General features: G+C 35.5%; 1 protein-coding gene across 1 annotated transcript in view; it reads left to right on the top strand.

Moving 5' to 3' along the window:
- The window catches only part of TMEM41B (transmembrane protein 41B), a 35,497-nt gene extending 29,798 nt beyond the window's left edge, over positions 1-5,699 (top strand). Inside the window, exons 6-7 of the mRNA XM_074275011.1 lie at positions 2,051-2,189; positions 3,289-5,699. Of these exons, the coding sequence (XP_074131112.1) occupies positions 2,051-2,189; positions 3,289-3,458 (309 nt within the window). The 3' untranslated portion in view covers positions 3,459-5,699. The remainder of the gene's footprint in view (positions 1-2,050; positions 2,190-3,288) is intronic.
- Positions 5,700-22,768: the final 17,069 nt, after the last annotated feature.

The following is a 22,768-nucleotide window of genomic DNA, read 5'->3' as shown; positions in this document are numbered from 1 at the left end:
TTTGCCGAAAAAGTTGAGACTTTTCTTCAAAAGATTCCCTCCTTTCTCTCCTGTCTCATTTCACACAGTCACATTATCTCCCTCCACTCTTTCCTCCTTCCCTCCAGCCTGCTTTTTCTTGCCAATGTCAACTCTCTTATATTTGTTCTTGTTCCTGTACCCTTCCATTTTCCTTCTGCAAATTTGTCCCTATTTGTCTTACATACTTTCTTGTCTAGGCTATCCTAGTCATCTGTGTGCAGTTGTAAGATTGTAAAACTCCTTCCCTGCTACCCAGAACATATCCTTGTTTACTCCTCCTATCCTATAATTTTTCTGTCTGCATGGTAACCTACACTCAAGGGTTCCACTTGATCTCAGTCTCTTCTGAACCTTTTGCAGTCTGTCTTCTGTCTTCTGTCCTCATTCAGTTGTCAAATGGCTCCCTCTTATTTTCTACTCCATTAGAATGTAAGTTCCTTGAGGACAGAGATGATTTTTGCCTTCCTTTGCATCTCAGTGTTTAGTACAGTGTTTGGAACATAGAATTTGATAAATGCTTGTGGATTTGGTCAGCAGTGTTAAATACCGTGGAGACATCAAAAGGATGAGGACTGAGGAAAAGAATTATACATAATGAAGAGTTGAGGGTTGAATTTCCAATAAAGCAGAGACAAGGAGAAAATAGTGACTTATGAAAACTTGTAACTTCAAATGTATAACTATTTTTTTGTTCTGTCAACCTCTTCAGGTTACCTTTACCCAAAGGAGATAAAGGCCTCTATTATTATGAGGATTTTTTTTTTTTTTTTTTAAGAAAAGCACTAAGTACCTAAGATGGAATTCTTTGCCCTCCAAATTTGCTACTTCTTCCTTACTCTGTATACTGAGACACTTTTTAGTTCAATTCTTACATTTTACAGATGAGGAAACTGAGATCCAAAGAGGTAAGGGCACTTATCCTTGCCTACATAATAAATTTAGGTGGATTAAGAATAAGCAGATAAGCCTTTTACCTCCCGTTTCATTGTTCTGTCTACTTCAGTGCCTGAATACTTATATACTTACATAAATTATCTGAATACAGATAATTTGTAGATAAATGTATATTGTTTATTGTTCTAAAAACTAATGGCCTATTTTTGTCTTGGAAAAAATAACATTCCTGCCCCAATTCCCCCACCAGGTGATAAAATTGTGGAAATTGTGAGCACATATCCCTACTTATATTATGTGTCTAAAAGTCAGAATTTACATTTCACACTTAGTATGACTCTTAAGGAAGTCACTTAATCCTAGTTGCCTTGCTAAAAAAAAAAATCAATTTTAGTCAATATCTTATACAAATTTAAGTTAGAATAGTTCCTTCATTTCCACCACTAAATATTTCTTTCTTTTTTTTTTTTTTCATTTTCTTTTTTGTTTATTTCATCTATTGTATGTATATTATAAGCTATTTTGAAAGAAGTTAAACTATTCTGGAGAACATTTTGGAATTATGCCCAAAAGCCTATGAAACTGTGTATCCTTTATTTCAGCAGTGTCATTAACCTGTATCCTAGAAAGATCTTAAAAAAGGGAAAAGGACTTACCATGTACAAAATGCTTTGTGAATAAAAAGCTTTAATAAAAAAATAAAAAATATTTGTAACATCATCATCAGTTGGGGAATGACTGTATAAGTTATGGTATATGAATATTATGGAATATTATTGTTCTGTAAGAAATCATCAGCAAGATGATTTCAGAAAGTCCTAGAGAGACCTATATGAACTGATGCTAAGTGAAGTGAGTAGGATCAAGAGAACATTGTACACAGCAACAACAAAATTATGTGATGATCAATTCTAATGGACCTGGCTATTTTCAACAATGAGGTGATTAAAAGCAATTCCAAAGGAAGGGAGAGAGAAAAAATTTGGAACACAAGTTTTTGCAAGGATGAATATTGAAAACTATCTTTGGATATATTTTAAAAATAAAAAGCTATTATTTTAAAAAAGAGAGAGAGAGAAGTTGGAATCCTACATAGAATTTGCTTGAATTTTAATCCTTTTTTCTTTTATGACAGGTTGAACGACACCGAGACCATCTCATTAACTACATAATATTTTTGAGAATAACTCCTTTTCTGCCTAATTGGTTTATTAATATAACATCTCCTGTTATAAATGTACCATTAAAAGTATTTTTTATTGGTACTTTTCTAGGTAAGACTTAAGTTGTACATTCTTTACAGAACACCACCCTCTACTGGATACTAATTTAGAGGACAAGTTTAAGTTAAGAAGTAGCCTGGGTCTCTTTCTTACAGTTTCCTTTTTGATTTTTATTTGGTATTATCTTTTACATAAATATTAATCATTTAATGAAGTTGGTTGAACTTAACCCATTTTGAAATTTACCTGTGAATAGTCTGCTTAGAGGCAGAATAAATATTATATGAACTTGAGTTCTTTCTGGTCAAATCTGTTTTTCAGATTTCCATTAAAAATACCGAGATATCAAAATAAGCATTCAAGTTTTTGATCTTACCAAATTGATTAATGCTTGCAAATCTGCCATTTGGTAGATTGTCTTTGAGATCTGCTATGATTCTTTCCTCCATCCTTTCTTCCTCACCCCCATGATCCTGGTGATGATGATAAATCTCAGTACATGGGGTAATCTTGATCCTAAGTGAAAGATGATCACCCTTCATTCAGTTCTTTCTCTAGAGTAGCAGGTTCTTTTTAGGTTGCTAAAATTATTTTAATTCCTAATAGAGAAATTGATGAAAAGTAGGCTTTTCCATTTTTATTAATAATTATGGGGGGGAAATCCAGCTTTCCTGTGTGTGTGTGTGTGTGTGTGTGTGTGTGTGTGTGTGTGTATATATATATAAAGAGAGAGAGAGAGCTTTCAACATTTATTTTTGATTTCTGTGTTTTTTCTCCTTCCCTCCCTTTCCTTCCCTTCCCCCTCCCCAAGATGGCAGGTGATAGGTCATACACATATAATCATATTAAACATTATTGACTAAAATTCCAAAAAGGGAATTGGTATGTATTATATACAATAGAGTATAGTAAGCATTTCTGAAATTATAAAATTTTAAAGGGGGAATTTTAGAAATTTTTAGCCCCATCTCCCTGTCTGAGGCCCATTGAGGGGAAATCAATTTAAAGTAATTCACTTTTTAGCAAACTGTAAAGGAGTGATTTTGCTATATGTCTTTTGTGAATTGCCTTTCAAAACTAACAAGCAACATACCATTCTTAAAACTGAAAAAAACCTGTCTTGATCCTTTCGTTTTGTGTTTTGTTCTAGGCGTTGCACCTCCATCTTTTGTAGCAATCAAAGCAGGAACAACACTGTACCAGCTTACAACAGCAGGAGAAGCTGTTTCCTGGAACTCAGTATTTGTCCTGATGATTTTAGCAGTTGTCTCTATTCTGCCAGCTATCTTCCAGAAAAAACTGAAACAAAAGTTTGAGTAACAAAACACTTTGGTTTTAATTTCCCTATGTTTTCATCTCAGGATCTGCAATTCTGCATTTTTCTGTTTTGAAATCATCTCTTCACCAATGGAAAAAGAGAACATTTTCCTCCTGTCAAACAACTGGGGTGTAAGGCATTCTAAAGTGGCAAGGAAGAAGAGGAAGTAAAATAGGATTGGAAAAGGACATTAAAATATTTGCTTGCTGTTAGTGGGTAGGGAAACATTAACTCCTAAATGAACCCTAAATGAACTAAAAACAAGTATTAATGACAGGTTGCAGAGAATTCTTCATTAAAAACCATCAAGCTAAGCTAGCTATTGTAATCCAGGACCTGGGTATACTTATCCCTGACTTGGTAATTGGGGCTATTGATTTTCCCTTCTCCCTTCTCTCTCTCCCTCTCTTCCCCAAGTATTAGCTTAATGAATATGCAACAGTACTTGCTGGAAAACAAAAGTGTTAATATTCCAGCTGAGATTGGCTTTTTTTTTTTTTTATGGAGCATCAACCAGGAAAATTAGACTCACATGCTATAGTTCTTATTTTTTCCCTCTTAGATTTGTTTGATGAATTTGTTTAAATACAAGCCCTTGGAAGATTGAGAAATTCACTTAGGATATCAAGTTTTTCTACTTTTGTGGGGTTTGATTTTTGTTTTAAATTTTTATCATGAATTTGTCTGAAATTTAACATTCTGACCTCAACTTGTTTTGTTCTCTTTAAACTAGTTTTGCCAATATTTCAGTTGTGCCTGTATACTAGGATGATCAAAATTAATGGCAATAATTTCTGTCCAAATAATATTTTAGAATACTATTGTCTTTTTGAAAATTCAAAAGGGGGTTCCCAAGCATGCCTCCAAATACAGTCTGGAGGGGGTAGAAAAATTGCACTGCTTTGAATTTTTTTAGGGACAAAAACTTAGTGCCAGTACACATCTTTACTGGTAAATATAATAAATTGATTAAAGTAGTTATAGAGTTTTCATCCTTAATTTATTAGTCTGATAAAGTATGTTATATAATTATACTTTTTAGTGCATGTTATACTTATAAAGCTATATTTTTTGGTAGCTTTTTGTTTGTGACTGCTTTAGATCAATGCAGTTTTCAAATTGAGTGCTTTAGTTTGTCACCAAATAAAAAAGAACACTGTCTCTCAAATGTTAACAACCCTAATTAAGTAGCACTGGAAAAACTATTCAATGCTTGCTCCTTGTTTGCAGTGCCTCTGATTCTGGGCTTTGCCATTCTGCAAGATTTTGTCAGTTTGTCATTACATAAGAGTCTCCTTTAGAAACCAGAGAAACCCTTTATTATTATTTTTAATTTAGAAAGATGTGGTCATCTTTAAAACCTGTTTTCTATAATATAATGTGGATCAATCTATTACTTTTTCTGTCACAGTATTAACAAATGAATTTATTGTAAATATGCAGAAAATATATTAACATGTACATGTCACATTGTTTTTATGTGATCTCATTTAATTTTGTTCATAGAAAAAGCTTCCTTTGCTCTTAGAGCATACAATAAAGGTTTGAGTATTTTTACATAAAACTATCTCAAACATACTTTATGGACAGAGTAGTAACTAATTTAAATAATATGATGAGTAAATTTTTACTTCAAAATATGAACTTGAATTATAATTTATGAGCTTGGATTCAGCAGAGCAGTGAAGCTTCACACTAATGAGCTTGTCACCTGAAGCCCTCCTATTTCCTTTTCAGAGTTTTTATGTCATCATTACTGACTGTTTAATTGCTCCCCTTTATTTTTGACCTTTGAATAGTAGATAAAGATGATTGCTATTTTCAGTTTAATGTTTTTTCTTCCTGAGAATGTCATTGACTTCAAACCAATAGTTTTAGATTCCTTTTCAATGGCTAGGAAGGAATCCTTGAGCATGTTTTACTGGGGGAAGATACAGACAGTAACATACATGCAAAAGCCCCTTCACAAATGTGATATTCCTGGAAAACTTTTTCTAATGCCCCAAATTGATATGGTCCAATTGGCACAAGTTGAAGTCCTTTAGATGGAGATAGCTGCCTCAAAACAAATGGGAAGGTGAAAAAAGTTGGTAGGAGGATGAGACAATAACTTACCATGTGAGATTGCATTCACTTGGCAAGGTAGACTGCCTTTGGAATTGTTGTATTATGTTTTGTGTACAATATTTTTAAGATACTCAGTGTAAGCTAAACTGTGATGGGAATAAAACACTTAAACATCACTTTTGTTGTGTATGGATTTTATTTTACGAAATGACCTTACAGAGTTGCGAGGAGTACTTTGTAAACCTTAAACCTTAAATGTTCTATAAGTGTGAGTTATTCCATAATAATGCTTAGATGTATATATTTTTATTGCTTCAACTGGATAATCTCTAAGGGTAGAGAAAGTTGTGTCTTATTTTTGTAGCATGTCCTAACCAGCACAACGTTTTGCATTTTGATTTAGACTTCTTATTTTGTTCCTTTATAGAAATCTGGGTGACAGAACTACATCTACCAATCAGAGCAAGAAATGCTCTGTACTTAAAGGCTTAGGGACTACTAAGAGGCTAAATGATTGTCCAGAACATGCAGCTAATATGAATCCCTTTGGACTTTGAACCAGGGTGTTTGTTTTTTTCTTTTAATTTAAAAATTTTTATTTTCAGTTCTAAATTCTCTCCCTCTCTACTTCTTGCCCACTCATTGAGAAGGCAAGAAATACAATACCAATTTTAATATGAAGTCACATAAAATATATTTTGCCTATTATTGTAGAAAAAATAAGATAAAGAAAAAAATATGCTTTAATCTATGCTCAAAGTTGATTAGTTCTCTCTTTGGAGGTAACAATTTTCATCCAAACAATGATTAGAGTGGCTAAGTTTTTCACAGTTGCTGTTGCTGTGTACTTTGTTCTCCCAGTTCTGTTCTTTTTGCATCAACTCATATAGTTCTTACCAGGTCTTTCTCTGAATGCATTCCCCTTGTCATTTCCCCTTGTACTATCATAGTTCGGCCCTCATTTGAAGGGCATTCCCTCAATTACTCTGTAATTGTACTCTGCCACCATAAAAAAACATTGACCCTTGTAAAAACTTCCGTTTCAACTTTTCCCTCCTTCCCTTTACCCCTTCCTCTAGATGGCAGGTAGTCCCATACATGTTAAATTTATTAAAGCACATATATATATATATATATTTTTTTTTTTAATATATACATCTTTTTCCTTTTCCTTCAGTGTCTTTGGAAAACAAACCTAGTAGTACTATTGCTGAGTCAAAGTATACGCAGATTTATAACCTTTTGGGCATAATTTCGATTATTCTCCAAAATGGCTGGACCAGTTCACAACTTCACCAGCAGTGCCTTAGTGTCTCTTTTTCCACATTACCGCTAACATTTGTTTTTTTCTTTTCTGACATGTTAAGTTTTTTGACTCCAAGATCCCATCTTCCTCCACTGTGGCTTGATGTCCCTTGCTTTGCACATAAGTAGATGTTTTTGGGATATATGAAGAATTAGTTCCCATCTAAGACATAAGATCAAATTATTTTTGGATTTTGAGCTGAAAGAGACCAGTCATTCTTTCTCATTCTCATTGTTAAAAGATCCTTATAACCAAAATCCAGTTTCTTTTTATTGCTGTACTCTCTGAATGAAAAGGCTTTAAAAAGAATAATTTCTTTTTTTTTTCTTCACATTAACCCTTAGCTCAATTCCACTTGTCTTGAGTTTTTTTTTTTAATTTCTCATATGATGTGGCTCCCGCAGATGCTATATCCACATCTATTGAAGACCCCCCAAAAAGTTTTTGTTTTCAAAGTCTTTAGTGCTGTCAAATGGTTCAGCATCAGAAACTGATATGGTATTAGTGAAAATGACATGAAAGAAGAGGCATTCTCATCTGCTTTACTGCCGAGCCCGAATGTCCACAGGATTTTCCTTCTGACTTGCCCCTGAAACCTTATATGAATGTCTTTGCCTATTACAGTGTGACCACCTTGAGAGCATGAGGTGTCTTTTATATTTTTATCTCTCACACTCAATACAGTGCTTTCTTTGCACAAACCAAGTGCTTAGCAAATCCTTTATTCATTCATTCCTGTGGTTTTCAGAGCCCTCATCTTCCCAGGCATCCTAGATCTATTTCTTAAAATAGGATGCTGACAACTGGGCACAGTCCTCTAGAAGGCATTGTCATAGAGCAGGAATGCTAGATTAGGAATTGGGTGGCTTGGGTTCAAATGCCACATCCTTTGTGACTTAGTCATGTCATTTAACTGCACTTCATAGTGCAGATATTGAGATCATAGCCTTTTTGTCTTCAGTAACATTGCCATCCACCAGCACTCTGATTTCACTCATTTTTGTCTTCAAGGTATAGTTTCAATAGAAAACAACACATACACAAATCACTGTAATCTAGCTGCCCATAATTCCACCTCTTACTAGTTGCCTTACATCTCCATTCTAGGTTTAACTTTGAGAGATGATGATAACTAAATTTATACCTTAATAATTAATATACTCCTATGCCATCATCCTCATCCCTCATTCCCAGCCCTACTGCTGCTCTTCAGATATACTTGTGCCCTCCCAAGTAATCCTCCCAACTCCCACTTTAAAGCTACCCATCTCTTCCACTGTGCTCTTTCATCTAGAACCATTACCCTTCTCCTTAAGCCCTTGGTGCTCACTGAGACCTGGCATCCTTTCCACCACTGGGTGCACCTGCCATGATTCTCTCCCTCACTCACCTGAGAATCTTGATTCATGTTTCACTTTGAAAAAAAGGACATTTGGGAGCAGCTAGGTGGCGCAGTGGATAGAGCACCAGCCTTTAATTCAGGAGATCCCCGAGTTCAAATCTGGTCTCAGATACTTAACACTTCCTAGCTGTGTGACCCTGGGCAAGTCACTTAATCCTAGCCTCAAAAAAAAAAAAAAAGAAAAAAAGGACATTTGCCAAAAGCTCCCTCTTCTTTCCTCTTTATCTCATATCCCTGTTGTCTTCCCCCACCCTTTCATGCTGGCTGTATGTTATTGCCAAACCAAATCCCTCTACGTGGCACGTATCACATTCCATTCTATTTTTAAAAGCATTTTTCTACCATCTCTAGTCTAACCTTCACTTTCTCATTTGTTGTCTTGTCTCTACTGCCTATAAATATATCCCTATCTTCCTCATCCTCACTATCTTATCACTCCTTTTCGCGTCTAAACTAGAAAAGACCATCTTCAGTTGATGTCTCCATTTCCTTTCCTTTTAATTTTCTTCTTACATCTGGCAGTTTAGTTTCTGCCTCATCATTCAACAAACTGCTCCTTTCAGGATTGTTAATGATCTCTTAATTGCCAGATCTAATGACCTTTTTTTTACTCTTCATCTTTGACCTCTCTGCAGCTTGTCAGTCATCCTCTTTTTTGGTACTTTTGTCTCTACGTTTTTGTAAAGCTATTTTCTAGTTTTCTTCTGACTGTTTTACCTTTCCTGTCTAATCTTTTTCTGTATCTTCAACCTATTAACTGGGTGTCCTCTAAGCCCATCTCTTCTGTTTACACTTTCATTTGAGGACACCATCTCCCAGGATTCAGTTATTAATGATATGAATCATTCTCAGGTCTATTTATCCTGCCTTGTCCCCTGATCTTGATTCTTTTTAAATAGTACTTATTTTTTCCAAATAGCATGCAAAGATAGTCTTCAACATAGACGCCTGCAAAATCTTGTGTTCCAAATTTTTCTCCCTCCCCCCTTCCCCTTTCTCCAAGACAAGTCATGTAATATAAGTTAAACATGCAATTCTTCTAAATATATTTATATATTTGTTATGCTGCACAAGAAAAATGAAATCAAAAGGGAAAAAAAAACACAAGAAAACAACAAAAAAGTGAAAATATTGTGCTTTGAACCACATAGTTCTCTTTTTGGATATGGATGACATTTTCTATCACAAGTCTATTGTCTTCAATCACTTCATTATTGAAAACAGCCATACCCATTAGAATCGATCAACACATGATCTTGTTGCTGTGTACAGTAATCTCTTGGTTCTACCCACTTCACTCAGCATCAATTTGTTTAAGTTTCTTCAGGCCTTTCTGAAATCATCCTGCTCATCATTTTCTATGGAATAATAATATTCCATTACATTCATATACCATAACTTATTCAGCTATTCTCCAACTGATGGATATCCACTCAGATTCCAGTTTTTTGCCACTACAAAGAGAGCCACAAACATTTTTGCCCATGTGGGTCCTCGTCTCTCTTTTATTTGATATTCATTCTTATATCTCCAAATACCTGTTGTATTTCAGGAATATCCCTTAGAATCTTAAGTCCAACATGTCCAAAAATGAACTCATTCTCTTTTCCCTTCAAACCCTCCCCCTCCTAATTTTCTTATAACTGTTGTTTAGTTGTGTCTGTCTTTGGTTCATTCAGGGTTTTCTTGGTAGATTAGAAGGGTTTGCCATTTCCTTCTCCAGTTCATTTTACAGATGGGAAACTGAGGCAAACAGGGTTAAGTGACTTGGCCAGATTCACACAGCCAGAAAGTGTCTGAGGCTAGATTTGAACTTGGAAACTTTCAGACTCTAGCTCTAGCACTCTGCCCATTACAGCACCACCTACCATCATTCTCCAAGTTAGCCTAAGCTTGCATCCTAATTGTCATTCTTTATTCCTTACTCTTTCCTTTCTTATTGCATCCTTTGTAAAATCTCTTACTCCCCTTTTGTAAGGGCCCTTTAAATGGGCGGACACAGTGCATCGGGAGATTGAGGCCCAGAAGTAATTTCTGTGGATATTAGGACTGCCCTTGCGCGGGATCCTGGCCATATTGAGATAGTTTCGTAATGGGTGACTCTCTCGCTGATTGGCTGTGTGTGTCACCTCACAGGCCCTATGTAAGCCCACTGCAGGCAGCAACCGCCCTCTTTAACCTCGTGCTGTTCACCCTGGCTCCCCAGCCTGGGTGGCCAAGCCAAGATGGGTAGCCAAAAGAGGTAAGGGTTTTGGTAGTGAACACATGGGTCTTCTGACCAGGTGTTCACTCGGGAACCAACAAATCAGGGCATCAGTTAGGGCATTATGTGAGTAGGTATAATAAAGGCTTTTAAGATTACATGTGGTTGTTCTTGAGTGCGCTACCGGTTATTAAGCTATAGATTCAAGAGATTGTGGCCAGAGACCTTAGAAGGCCTCAGAGGAGGCGAGCCGGGTAGAGTTCACACTGCAAAGGACAGTGGTCAAAAGTACTCTGTTGGGCCTAGACTAGTAATTGTAACTGCCAGGAGAGCACGATACACCCTTTCTCTGCCACTATCCTGGTGTAGGACTCATCACTTCACATGTGCACTATTGCAATAAATAACAAGGGCTGGTCTCAAATCTTTCTCCATTTCATCCTCCACTCAGCTGTCAAATCTTTGTATTCTGTGAAATTCTGTTCTGTGATTTAAAAATGTACATTAAAACAATTCTGAGGTATCATCTCACATCTCACAGATTGGTTAATATGACAAAAGGAAAATAAATGAATGTTGGAGGGGATGTGGGAAATTTGGACACTAATGCACTGTTGGTGGCATTGTGAACTGATCCAAGTATTCTGGAGAGCAATTTGGAATTATTATGAAAGGACTATTAAATTGTACATGCCCTTTGATCTAGCAATACTACTACTAGGTCTGTATTACAAAGAAATTTTAAATTTTAAAAAGGGAAAGGACCTATTTGTACAAAATATAGTGGCTCTTTCATAGTGGCAAAGAAATGGAAATTGAGGCGATGCCCATCAATTGGAGAATGACTGAACAAATTGTGATTTATGATTGTGATAGAAAACTATGGTTCTGGAAGAAATGGTCAGCAGAATGATTTCAGAACAACCTGGAGAGAAATGGAAAACCCTTTCTAAAGGAGCAAGAATTATTATAGAGGGTTGGTGGAAACACATGAAGTGCAATGAGCCCTCCACTGCTCAAAAAAAAAAACCCAAACCACCTGTAAAATACTGATCAAGATATTAAAGGAAAAAAAAAAATCACATTTTTTTTCCTCAATAGTATTTTGTTTTTCCGATTACATGTAAAGATAGTTTTCAACATTTATTTATTTTTTTCTTTATTAAAGCTTTATTTTTCAAAACATATGCGTGGACAATTATTCAACATTAGCCCTTGCAAAATCTTGTGTTCCAATTCCTCCCCACACACTTCTACCTCCTTCCCTAGATGGCAAGTGGTTCAATATATGCTAAATATATGTTAAATCCAATATATGCATACATATTTATACAATTATCTTGCTGTACAAGAAAAATCAAATCAAACCAGAAAAAAATATGAAAAGCAAAATAAAATGCAAACAAATAACAACAAAAAAGAATGAAAATGCTTTGTTGTAAAGCAAACTCAATTCCCACAGTGTTCTCTCTGGGTGTAGATGACTCTCTTCATCACCAAACAATTGGAACTGGTCTGAATCATCTCATTGTTGAAGAGAGCCACTTCCATCAGAATTGGTCGTTGTATAATCTTATTTCAACATTTATTTTTGTAAGGTTTTGAGTTCTAAATTTTTCCTCCCTTCTCTCCTATCTCCCTAAGACAGCGAGCAATCTGACATAGATTATACATATAGAATTATTTTGTACATTTCCATTTAATCATATTATGAAAGAAAAATCAGAATTAAAGGAAAAACCAGGAGAAAGAAAAATCAAACAAAAAGAAAAGTGAAAATAGTATGTTCATTCAGCCCCTCCTTTAGAATCATATCAAATTGATTAATACTGATTGAAATAGAGAACAGGTCCAAACAAATTATTTCTCACCAAAATGTTGGAATCACAGTACAGTGTTTCTGACTCTCTGAAAACATTCAATGATTCCTTATTGCTGATAGCACTAAAGACATTTAAGGACTTTTGTACTCTTTCTCCAATCTACTTTTCTAACCTTATTGCATATTATTTTCCTTTATATACTCTCTGGACAAATTGGATCATTATCTGTTCTTTGATCTTGATGTGCCAATTGTTGGTTTCTCATTCTTAGAATTTGTTCCCTCTTTCCTTTAAAGCCAAGTTTAGTCTCCAATTATTCTATGAGGTCTTTACTTTTTTTTTTTAAACCAAAAAAACCTTTTTTATGATAATGTTTTATATTCTACAAGATTATATGATGGTCAGCTATATAACAGACTTAGCTCTTTTCAGCAATACAGTAATCCAAGACAATTCCAATGGAGCTGGCATGGAAAATGCCATCTGCAACCAGAGAAAGAACTATGGAGTCTGAATATAAATCAAAGCATAGTATTTTCACTTTTTTTTTTTTTTGGTCTGATTTTTCTTGCACAACATGGTAAATACATAAATGTGTTTAAAAGGATTGTGCCCGAGTTCCAGTCTGGCTTCAGACAGTGACGGTTGTGTGGCCCTTGGCAACTTGCTTACCTCCTGTATGATTCTGGAGTACGCTAAAAGGATTCTCTCCAAATTTTTCTAGAGCACTTTGTCTAAATCTCTCCTTTGTCACTGTTGTGATTTCAGATCTTCCATACATGTAATAAACACATGCCACATGTACCTGAGGTAAATAAATAAATACTTAAGGTGTGGTTGTTGACTCCTGTTTATCTGTATCCTCTTTATCTTCATGGCAGTCCTGAAGGTAAAAAAGGTTTCCAAAACCTTTGAATTACCTCAGGCTACAAAATTTGACTTGTTGCTGTTTATTCTTTTTTTCCCATTGCTTTTTTTTTTTTTTTTTTTAATTAAAGCTTTTTATTTTCAGAACATGAATGGATAATTTTTCGACATAAACCCTCGACAAAAACCTTATGTTCCAATTCCCCCCCACACACTTCCCTAGATGGCAAGAAATCCAATATATGTTAAACATAGTAAAAAATATGTTAAATATAATATATGCATATATATTTAGACAATTGCTGCACCAAAAAAATCAAATCAAAAAGAAAAAAATGATGAAGAAAATAAAATGCTTTCCTGTTTGTTCTTGAAGAGGATCAGGATGTAACATTCAGATGAATTGTATTTAAGTGAGGGAGGGCTGTGCAAAGTCACCAGTCCCACTTTCTCCTCCAGAGCTGTTTGGGAACAGTGGCAAGATGCAGCTCCGGACGATGGCCCTGGATCAGGGGGTGGCACTTTATTTGTGCTATCAGCCTGGGCTTTTAAAAGTCCTCCACCCATCCCACAAGTCCACAGGCTAACCACTAAAACAAACAAAACAAAATTTTAAAAACTCAGGCTGCAATGCCCCCCTAAACCTAGAGAGGGCAGTCAAGCCTGCAAATCCCAATACCTTTTCCTCCAACATCACACATGACTTTTTAAAAAAAAATTCATATTATTTTGCATCCTAGTATAATACAGTAGATGAAATAATAATCAAATATTAAAATGCAAAATTTACAATTTCTGTTTTCCATTCATTTCTCTGCTGCCACGGATGTATCTCATTCTCCCAGGTGCTATCCCCAAATTCACTAAGCTTTGTGTGTGATCACATGACTTTAAAAATGCTTTGTGAAAATACAAAAAAACCCACTATAGTTTAATATTAATGTTAATACATTTTTGTTGAATCGAATCTTTCCCACTGTATCACTGCTGCATTAGTAAACCAAAGATACAAATATACTGATTTTTTTTTTCCTTGCTGAGGCTGGGGTTAAGTGACTTGCCCAGGGTCACACAGCCAGGAAGTGTTAAATGTCTGAGACCAGATTTGAACTCAGGTCCTCCTGACTTCAGGGCTGGTGCTCTATCCCCTGCGCCACCCAGCCCCAAAGAAATTATTTGTACAACTTGACATAACACTTCTTAGATTGCTTCATACTCATCATTTACACCTTATAAATAGCAGTAGGAGAAATTTGCCTCTTCTGTTATTGACAAGAGACTTGAGCGACATCCAATTGTTTTTGTCACAAGTTCCACAAATTCTGTTAGGTAGGCATAAGAGAAGTACCTGTTAGCTAAGAAGAAAGAACAAAGGAGAAAGGAATGCAGGAATCAGAATCACATATATATGTCCTAGTAGAATTATAGCTCATATCTTGAAATGACTCATCTGTAAAATGGGCACATTAGCTATACCTTTAAGGTAGACAAATTTGTTGTTCCATTTAAAGTGATTTGGATTGTTGACCCATATCGGAGAAATATGATAATCAAAACCTGGGCCAAGTGAAAGTTAGGCTGTTATTTGATCTCTCTGTGATGAGATCTGATGAATTTTTTTTTTTTTTTTGTAGGATCTTGTTACAAAGGAAAGAATGTTGAGCTTTGAAGGGTTTGATAGGTTGGCTCGTGATTGAGTGTCAAAAACTGGTAAGTGCTGACCCCCAAGATATTTTCTCCTTTTGAGGGTACAATCAATTTCTAGTAAAAATTATAAAGAACTGAGGAAGGTCCCAGATAGACAGATGAGGTTCACTAGAGAGAATAGTTTTCTTGACTGTTTTGGTTATGAGTCTTTGTACTTTTTTCCATGTTAAATAAAATAATAAATTTGCTGGTTTACTAGCTTAGATACTTGTATGGAAATCTTTTACCAGTTTTTTGTAGATACCTGAAAACAAATACCTGCTCCCAGGAAATGCTAGTTTCCATGAACTCATGAGAGAATAACGATTGATGAATTTTCCAAATTAAATATTATATAAAATCATAATTCTGAGGCCATTTTTGAGCCATGCCATATGTTCAGTTTCTATCCTAGGAAAGAGTGAATAGAGTAAATTTTCCACAGAAATATTGTGGTTTAATGCTTAGAAGAGTAATGGATTTGGAGTCCAGAGACCAAGGTTTGAATCTCAACTCTTCAGAAAGCTGAGAGTGGGTATGCATTGGAGAGAAGATGTGAGTTCTGAGTAGAACATCCAGGAGGAATGCAGAGCTAGCTAGAGGGATTACCCATGCAACCTGACAAATACTGAGAGACTCAGAGGCCTACCCAAGAGCTGCGGGCACTGTGATCAATGTTGTATGGAGACAATCATGAGCTCCCGAACTTTGCTGAGAGACGTTCAGACAAGTTAGGGGACTTACAGTGGGCCACCACGTTATCCTGGAGTACACAGTCACCAGAGGGAAGGAGGAGAGAAAAGGGTAGACAATGAAGCAGCCTTGGGATCCACAGAGGACCCTAAGATCCAGTTAAGGGTTGGACTGTGAGTTTTGCAGAGACCAAGCTTAAACATCTGTGTAGTACAGAAGGGGGAACTATCACTTTTGCTTTGGCAAGGGGGATTTCCTGTTGTTTTTTAAATTGCTTTTAATAGATGTGTTCTATTATTAGTTAAGGTTTTTTATTAGCCTCAATGCTTATAGAGAACTTGGAAACTCTTTTGAAGGACACAGACCAAATGATGAGGCTAAATGAGCCTTATAAATTATGATCAGAGAGACGTGGAGCAGTCATAAATTGAGATCTAATACCCAGATTGCAGGGATCCTGATTCTTGTACAGCTGACAATGGATGGAACACTAGCAAGTCACCTAACTGTTTTTCAACCTCATTTTCCTTATCTATATAATAAGGATAATAATAGCACCAGTTGCCAGGATTATTGGGAGGATAAAATGAGTTAATATTTGTAAAGTGTTTTGCAAACCTTAAAGTCATTTATAAATGCTATCATCATCATCATCATCATCATCATCATCCCTTCAAAGCTCACTGCAAAGGCCATCACTTCCATGAAACCACGTTATACTGATATCTCCCCATTCTTTCTCAAAGCTAGGACTTTACATTTTATTTGCTTAATTATATTCTAATTTCTATATTTATTTGTTATCTTATATGAACATATTGTAATTTATTATTTAATCCGTGTGCAGTCAATATTTATCCACATTTGTAAATCCTGTTTCCTCACAACAACTGAACAATTTTCACTTATTTTATTGAGGAGGAAACAGGTTCATTTATTACCAGCTGGTAATCGGTATGTGATGGAGCTGAGACTAAACTCATGCTTGTTGAGGGAATGTATGTTAAGGTAATAGTGAATAAAAGGCCAGACCTGGAGTCAGGAAGGTATGAGTTCAAATGTGATTTCAGATATTAGCTGAGTGAGCATGCACAAGTCACTTCACTCTGCCTCAGTTTCCTCATCTGTAAAATGGGCTGGAGAAGGAAATGGCAGACTGCTTTAGCAATGGATTTGGAGTCCAGAAAACTTTGCCAAGAAACCCTAAAAGAGGTCCTAGAGAGTAGAACATAACTGAAAAACTGAATATGGTAGAGGAAGGACAGCTGGGTGGTACCATAGTGACAGAGCGCTAGGTCTGGAGTCAGGAAGACTCATCTTCCAGAGTTCAAATCTGACCCCAGACACTTCTGAGCAAGTCACTTCACTCTGTTTTCCTCAGTTTCCTCATCTGTAAAATGAGCTGGAGAAGGAAATGGTAAACCACTCCCGTATCTCTGCCAAGAAAAGCCCAAATGGGACCATGACTGAAACAACTCAGCAACAACAATTTGGGAAACCCTATAGAAAACCATAAGGAACTTAGATTTCTCAGTTAATTCATGTAGGCTTGTTTAGATCTTCTGGGAGGGGGCAGTTATATTTATTTCTAAGCAAATGTTATTTGCAGTTGTGTAGGATGTTTTGTTTTGACAGCTGAAGACTATATGTGTATGAGTGTGTATATGTGAGTATGTTGGGGAGGGGGGTTAGAATTATATTTATATCAGTGTCTCTACTTATGAGTAAAGTGCTAGGACCTACAGTAGACAGAGAAAGGGAAAATAAAGAAGATATTTATAAATTTAGAATTTCCCTTTTTGAGCTGCAGGAATGATTTTTTTTTTCAAACACGTCACAGAATCACAGAATTGAGAGTTAGAAGGGCCTTGAGAGATTATCTAGTCCTATCAGTACTTGTAAAAGGATCTTTTCCACAGCGTTGCCAGCAATTAGTCATCTAGCTTCTGTTTGAAAAGCTCTAGTGAGGGGGAAGACACTACCTCCCATGGCAGACCAATCCACTTTGGGGTATCATCCTTTATGCTAGGAAGATTTTTTTTCTTGAATCTTTCCCTGTATAACTTTTCACCTCCCAATCTTAGCTCTGCCCTCTGGGGGGAAATGAAAACAAATCAAGTTCTGCCTTCTGAAGCCAAGGAAAAAGAAGTCTAGTCCTCCTACACATGGCAGACCTTCTAATCTTGAAATACTATCTCTAGGTCTATAGGTCTGTATCTATATCTATAGGTCTGCCCCTCCTTAGCCTCTCATCTCCAATGCTCTACATCCAGTGCTCATGTAATATAGCCTCCACATCCCTCAACATCCTGGCTATCCTCATCTGCATCCTCCAGTTTGTCAAGCTCTGGGAAATGTTGTGCCTACAACAAAATACAACATTTTAGCTGTGGTCCAACAAGAGTAGAGGGCAACAAGACTATTAATACCTGTGTCTAAAAATTAAACTTTTATTATTTTAAGGGTGGAATACAGCCCAGATAATACCATTCATAATGCAGTTCAATAGAACCTTTTCCTGTAAGATCAGGAGTGAAACAAGGTTGCCCACTATCACCATTACTATTCAATATAGTACTAGAAACGCTAGCCTCGGCAATAAGAGCCGAGAAAGAGATTCAAGGAATTAGAGTAGGAAATGAGGAAATCAAACTATCACTCTTTGCAGATGACATGATGGTATACTTAGAGAACCCCAAAGACTCTGCTAAAAAGCTATTAGAAATAATTCAGAATTTTAGCAAAGTGGCAGGATACAAAATAAATCCACAGAAATCCTCAGCATTTTTATACATTACCAACACAATCCAACAGCAAGAGATACAAAGAGAAATTCCATTCAAAATAACGGTCGATAGTATAAAATATTTGGGAATATATCTACCAAAAGAGAGTCAGGAATTATATGAGCAAAATTATGAAACACTTGCCACAAAAATAAAGTCATATTCATAATACAGTTCAAGATAATATGGGATCTAGGGGAGGGGGTGGAGGGAAGGAGGGCAAAAGTTGAAACAGAAGTTTTTGCAAGGGTTAATGTTGAAAAATTACCCATGCATGTTTTGTATATAAAAAGCTACAATTAAAAAAAACCTTTCCCTTCCAGAAATTCTAAAAAAAAAAATAATATGGGAGTTTTTTGGCTGCCATGTCACCCTCTTGATATATTTTTAAAAAGAAAAAAGAAAAAGCATTTATTAAACACTTTCTATTTTAAGGCACTGGGCTAAGCATTGAGGATACAAATATGAAAGCAAAAGCAGACCCTGGTGCAAGGAGCTTATAGTTGTTTAAAAATTTTATTTTTAATTTATGGAATAAAATAAGCATTTCCATAACACAGTACAATAAAAAGATGATTGTACACAAAACTGCTAGTCTACTATGCACAATTTGCCATTCCTTTCAAATATATAATAAAATTATCATGTAAATTTCTTTTTTTTCCTTTCACTCTCATGGCTACCGGTAGATACAAATATTTATATTTATTATGTATGTATATATGCATATACACATATATGTATGCATATATATGTAAAATTACTTTATACATACTTTTATCAGCTCTTTTTCTGCAGATAGCATCCTTCTTCATATGTCCTTTAAAATTAATTTAGATAAACTAATTTGAGCTTACATTCTCATAGGACAAAACAACACATATAAGGTGGAAGGAGGAGGACACTTTGGTCCAGAATGTAGCAGAGATGGTTAGTGAGGCCATGAGGAAGTAGATGATCTACTCCTTCCAGGAACATTAGCAGTGTTGTTGATAGTTCCAGAACCAGAGAGGGGCTGAAGGAGAGGCTCTTCAAGCAAGATAACAGATCAGGCTGGTGAGAAGAGAGCTAGACCTAAAAGAGCGGCCCAGGTGAAGCAATGAAATGCCCAGGTCTTTTTCATACGATTCTCCGACTATGTGGTTCCATCATATACTTATGAACTTCATTGTTTTTTTTTAAGTCAAATGTAGAATTTTACATTTTTCTCTATTATATTTCATCTGATTTGACTTAACACTTCACCTTAACCTATCAAGAGTTCTTTTTGATATCCAATCAGTTGTCCTTTCCAGTTTCATTCACACCATCCATATAGCTGGAAAGCTTTAAGTCATTGATAAAAATGTTGACTAGCATATAGAGTAAGGCTGCCCTCCAAATGCATATTGACCCATTAATGACTTCTTTTGGGGTTTTCTTGCTCAATCAGTTCTAAATTCTTTTAATTATATTGTTGTCTAGCCAATCTCTTTCCATCTTTCTTACATGTCTGGCCAGTGCTTTTCTGAGATTTAGATATTCAGTATCTATAACAATCCCTTTATCTACCAGATCCATTAATCTGCCTAAAGAAGCTATCTAGTTAACTCTTGATGAAGTAATATTGACTTTTAGAGATAATTTTTCCCCTTTCTATATACAGAGAAATTAATTAATTCCTTTATCTTTATCCTTATTATTATCTCTAGTCTACTTTTCAATAATCTGCTTAGAAATGCATTTTAAAATTTTGGTATATATGATAAAGGTCAAATCCATAGCTAATAGTTATTTAAAATTTTTTTTTTTTTTATCAACCTGATTTCTAAATCTGCCCTTCCCCTTCCCCTTTTCCATTGAACCTTCTCTTATGTCAAATCAGCAATTGCTACAAGGCACAATGATTCAGTGCTGGACATAAACCTACAAGACCTGAGTTCAAATTCCACCTGTGCTACTGAGTACCTGTGTATCTTTGAGAAAATCAGTTAACCTGTTTCATTCTATGTAAAAGAAAGGGGTTATACAAAAAAGGTACCCCCCACTGGGGGTACCATAGTGGCCGCTGGGCTTGGAGTCAGCAAGACCCAAGTTCAAATATGAGCTCAGACATTTCCTAGCTGTGTGATCTTGGGCAAGTCACTTAACCTTGTTTATCTCAATTTCCTCATCTGTAAAATTAACTGGAGAAGGAAATGGCATACTGTTTCAGTATCTTTGCCATAAAAAAATCCAAATGGGATCATTAAGAGTTGGACACGACTGAAAGTGATAGAACACTAAAATGATATGACTTCTATGTTTCCTTTTAGCTCTAAATATGTGGTCCTGTGAAAACTAGGCAATACCTGAATCAAATGTGTCAGCTTATGTAAAGTTCCCATAGTCTCTCACTTTCACAAAGAAAGAAGAAAGGTCCGCTTTTTTATTTCTTATTGGGGACTAAATTTTGTCTTGACAATTATTAGCATTTAGTTTTGTTGCTGTTGTTGATATTTCCAGTTATTTTAATTGTGCGTACACTTTTCCTGTATCTGCTTAGTTCAAGAATCTTCCTGTACTTCTTTGAATTTTTCCAGATAGTTTTTTCTTTTAAATAAGATTTATTTATAGCTTTGTTTTTTACATCACAGTTATTTCCTGCCCAGACCTCTGCCCTGGGGAAATGAGCAAAAACTACCAATAGCATGAATGTATGTTGTAGTCTATGAGACATGCTTACTCATAATCCTCTACCTCTCCGCTGAGAGGAGAGAGATGTGCTTGCTAGACCTAGATTTGGTTATTATAGTATTCAGAGCTCAGCTTCCTTTGAGTGTTCTTTTCATTCTCATTATTGAAGTAAGTGTCTATGTTGTTCTGCCTTTACTTCTCTTACTTAGTATCAGGTCATGTACCTTTTCCCATCTTTCTCTGAATTCTTCTTAATTGTAATTTCTTATTGAACAAGAATATTCTTTTTTTACATCACAGTTTGGCTGATTAGTCCTCAGTCTGTAGGTACCTGCTTTGTTTCCATTCTTTGTTCCCATAAAAATACTGTTACAAATAATTTCGTATATATTAATCAATCAGTCAGTAATAAGTTATTAGTGGCAATTAATATTGCCAGCACTAAATATTGTGCTAGAGAAATGGCAAAGATTCCTGCTCTTTAAGAAGGTTACATTCTACTGAGAGGCAACATGTACCTAATAAATATGTATAGTATGTAAAAATATATATGCATATAGAGGTTCTATTCCAGCCTCAAGAACTTAAAATCGAACTAAGACTGTGTGCATATGTTAAAAGTTTGTATGTGTGCATATATATTGCATCTGTTTAAAAAGGAGATATCTAAAATTTTTTTAAAATTTAAAAATTTAAAAAATGAAAAATGAAAAAAAATAAAAGGAGACATCTTCTGGTTCAAAAGTTTCAAAAAAAAGTTTGCACTTTTCTTTCTTTCCTTATGCCTATCTAGTAAGAGATACTGTGATATACTTTTCTTATTTCTTTTACATCAGCAAATCCTATGTCTTGGTAGATTTGTCTCAGGTAGAGAGAAGCCAGGGATTAAATGGGGAGACAAAAATATTTCAATTAGAGCAGAGAGTCAAACCCAACTGGGGGCTCTAAGCTATAGTGATTATACTAATAACTTCTGGCTTGATGGAAATACCATTAAAAAAAAAAAACAAAAAACAAAAAACAGAACAAGGGCAATGAGCTAGGAGAGAGAAGAGTAGCATGTGAGGAACTAGAAAAAGGTGAGTTTGATTGGACCTAAAGTACATAAAGGAGAGTGATAGATCATAAAGCTAGAAAGACAGATTGGAGCCAGATTGTGAAAGGTTTCTAGAGTTTATAGGTGACCTTAGAGACAACAGGAAGTCATTAGAGTGTATGTAGAAAACTGAGTTCTTCATACTCAAGATTTGGCAGCCTTGTAGAAAAGGAATTGGAAAAGTTAGAGACTTGGGCAAGGAAGAACTGTTGAGGGCTTGGATGGAATGGTAGCTGTGTGAGGAGAAAGAAGAGAATCAATTCAAAAGATGTTTGTAATGGTAGGGAAAAAAATAGGATTTGATATCTAATTGGATATGTAGTGTGAAAGAGATTGAAGAACCAAGAATGACATGAAGCTTGCAAATCTAGTTGAGCATTTATATAGTGCTTAAAAGTTTGCAAAGTTCTTTATATATATTTACATGTATTATCATCTCATTTTATTACTCCCATTTTACAAATGAGGAAACTGAGGCATTTAGAGCTTGAGACTTGTATACTTGTACACAGCTAAATGTCTAAGGCAGAATTTGAACTCAAATCTTCCTAATTCCTATTTCAATAATATCTATCTGAAAAATTTTGGAAAACAGGTAGTTTTTCTTGGGGGGGAGGAAATAATACTTAATTTTTAGCATGTTAAGTTTGAGATGCCTCTAAGAGGTTCAGTTCAAAGTGTCTAATAGGCAGAATTAGAGTTTAGAAGAAATACTGGGGCCATATTGG

The sequence above is a fragment of the Sminthopsis crassicaudata genome, chromosome 6, assembly GCF_048593235.1.
Source record: "Sminthopsis crassicaudata isolate SCR6 chromosome 6, ASM4859323v1, whole genome shotgun sequence".
In the NCBI taxonomy this organism is placed as follows: Eukaryota; Metazoa; Chordata; class Mammalia; order Dasyuromorphia; family Dasyuridae; genus Sminthopsis; species Sminthopsis crassicaudata.
Note: the sequence above shows the minus strand (reverse complement) of the source record. Positions and strands in the feature narration are given on the sequence as shown.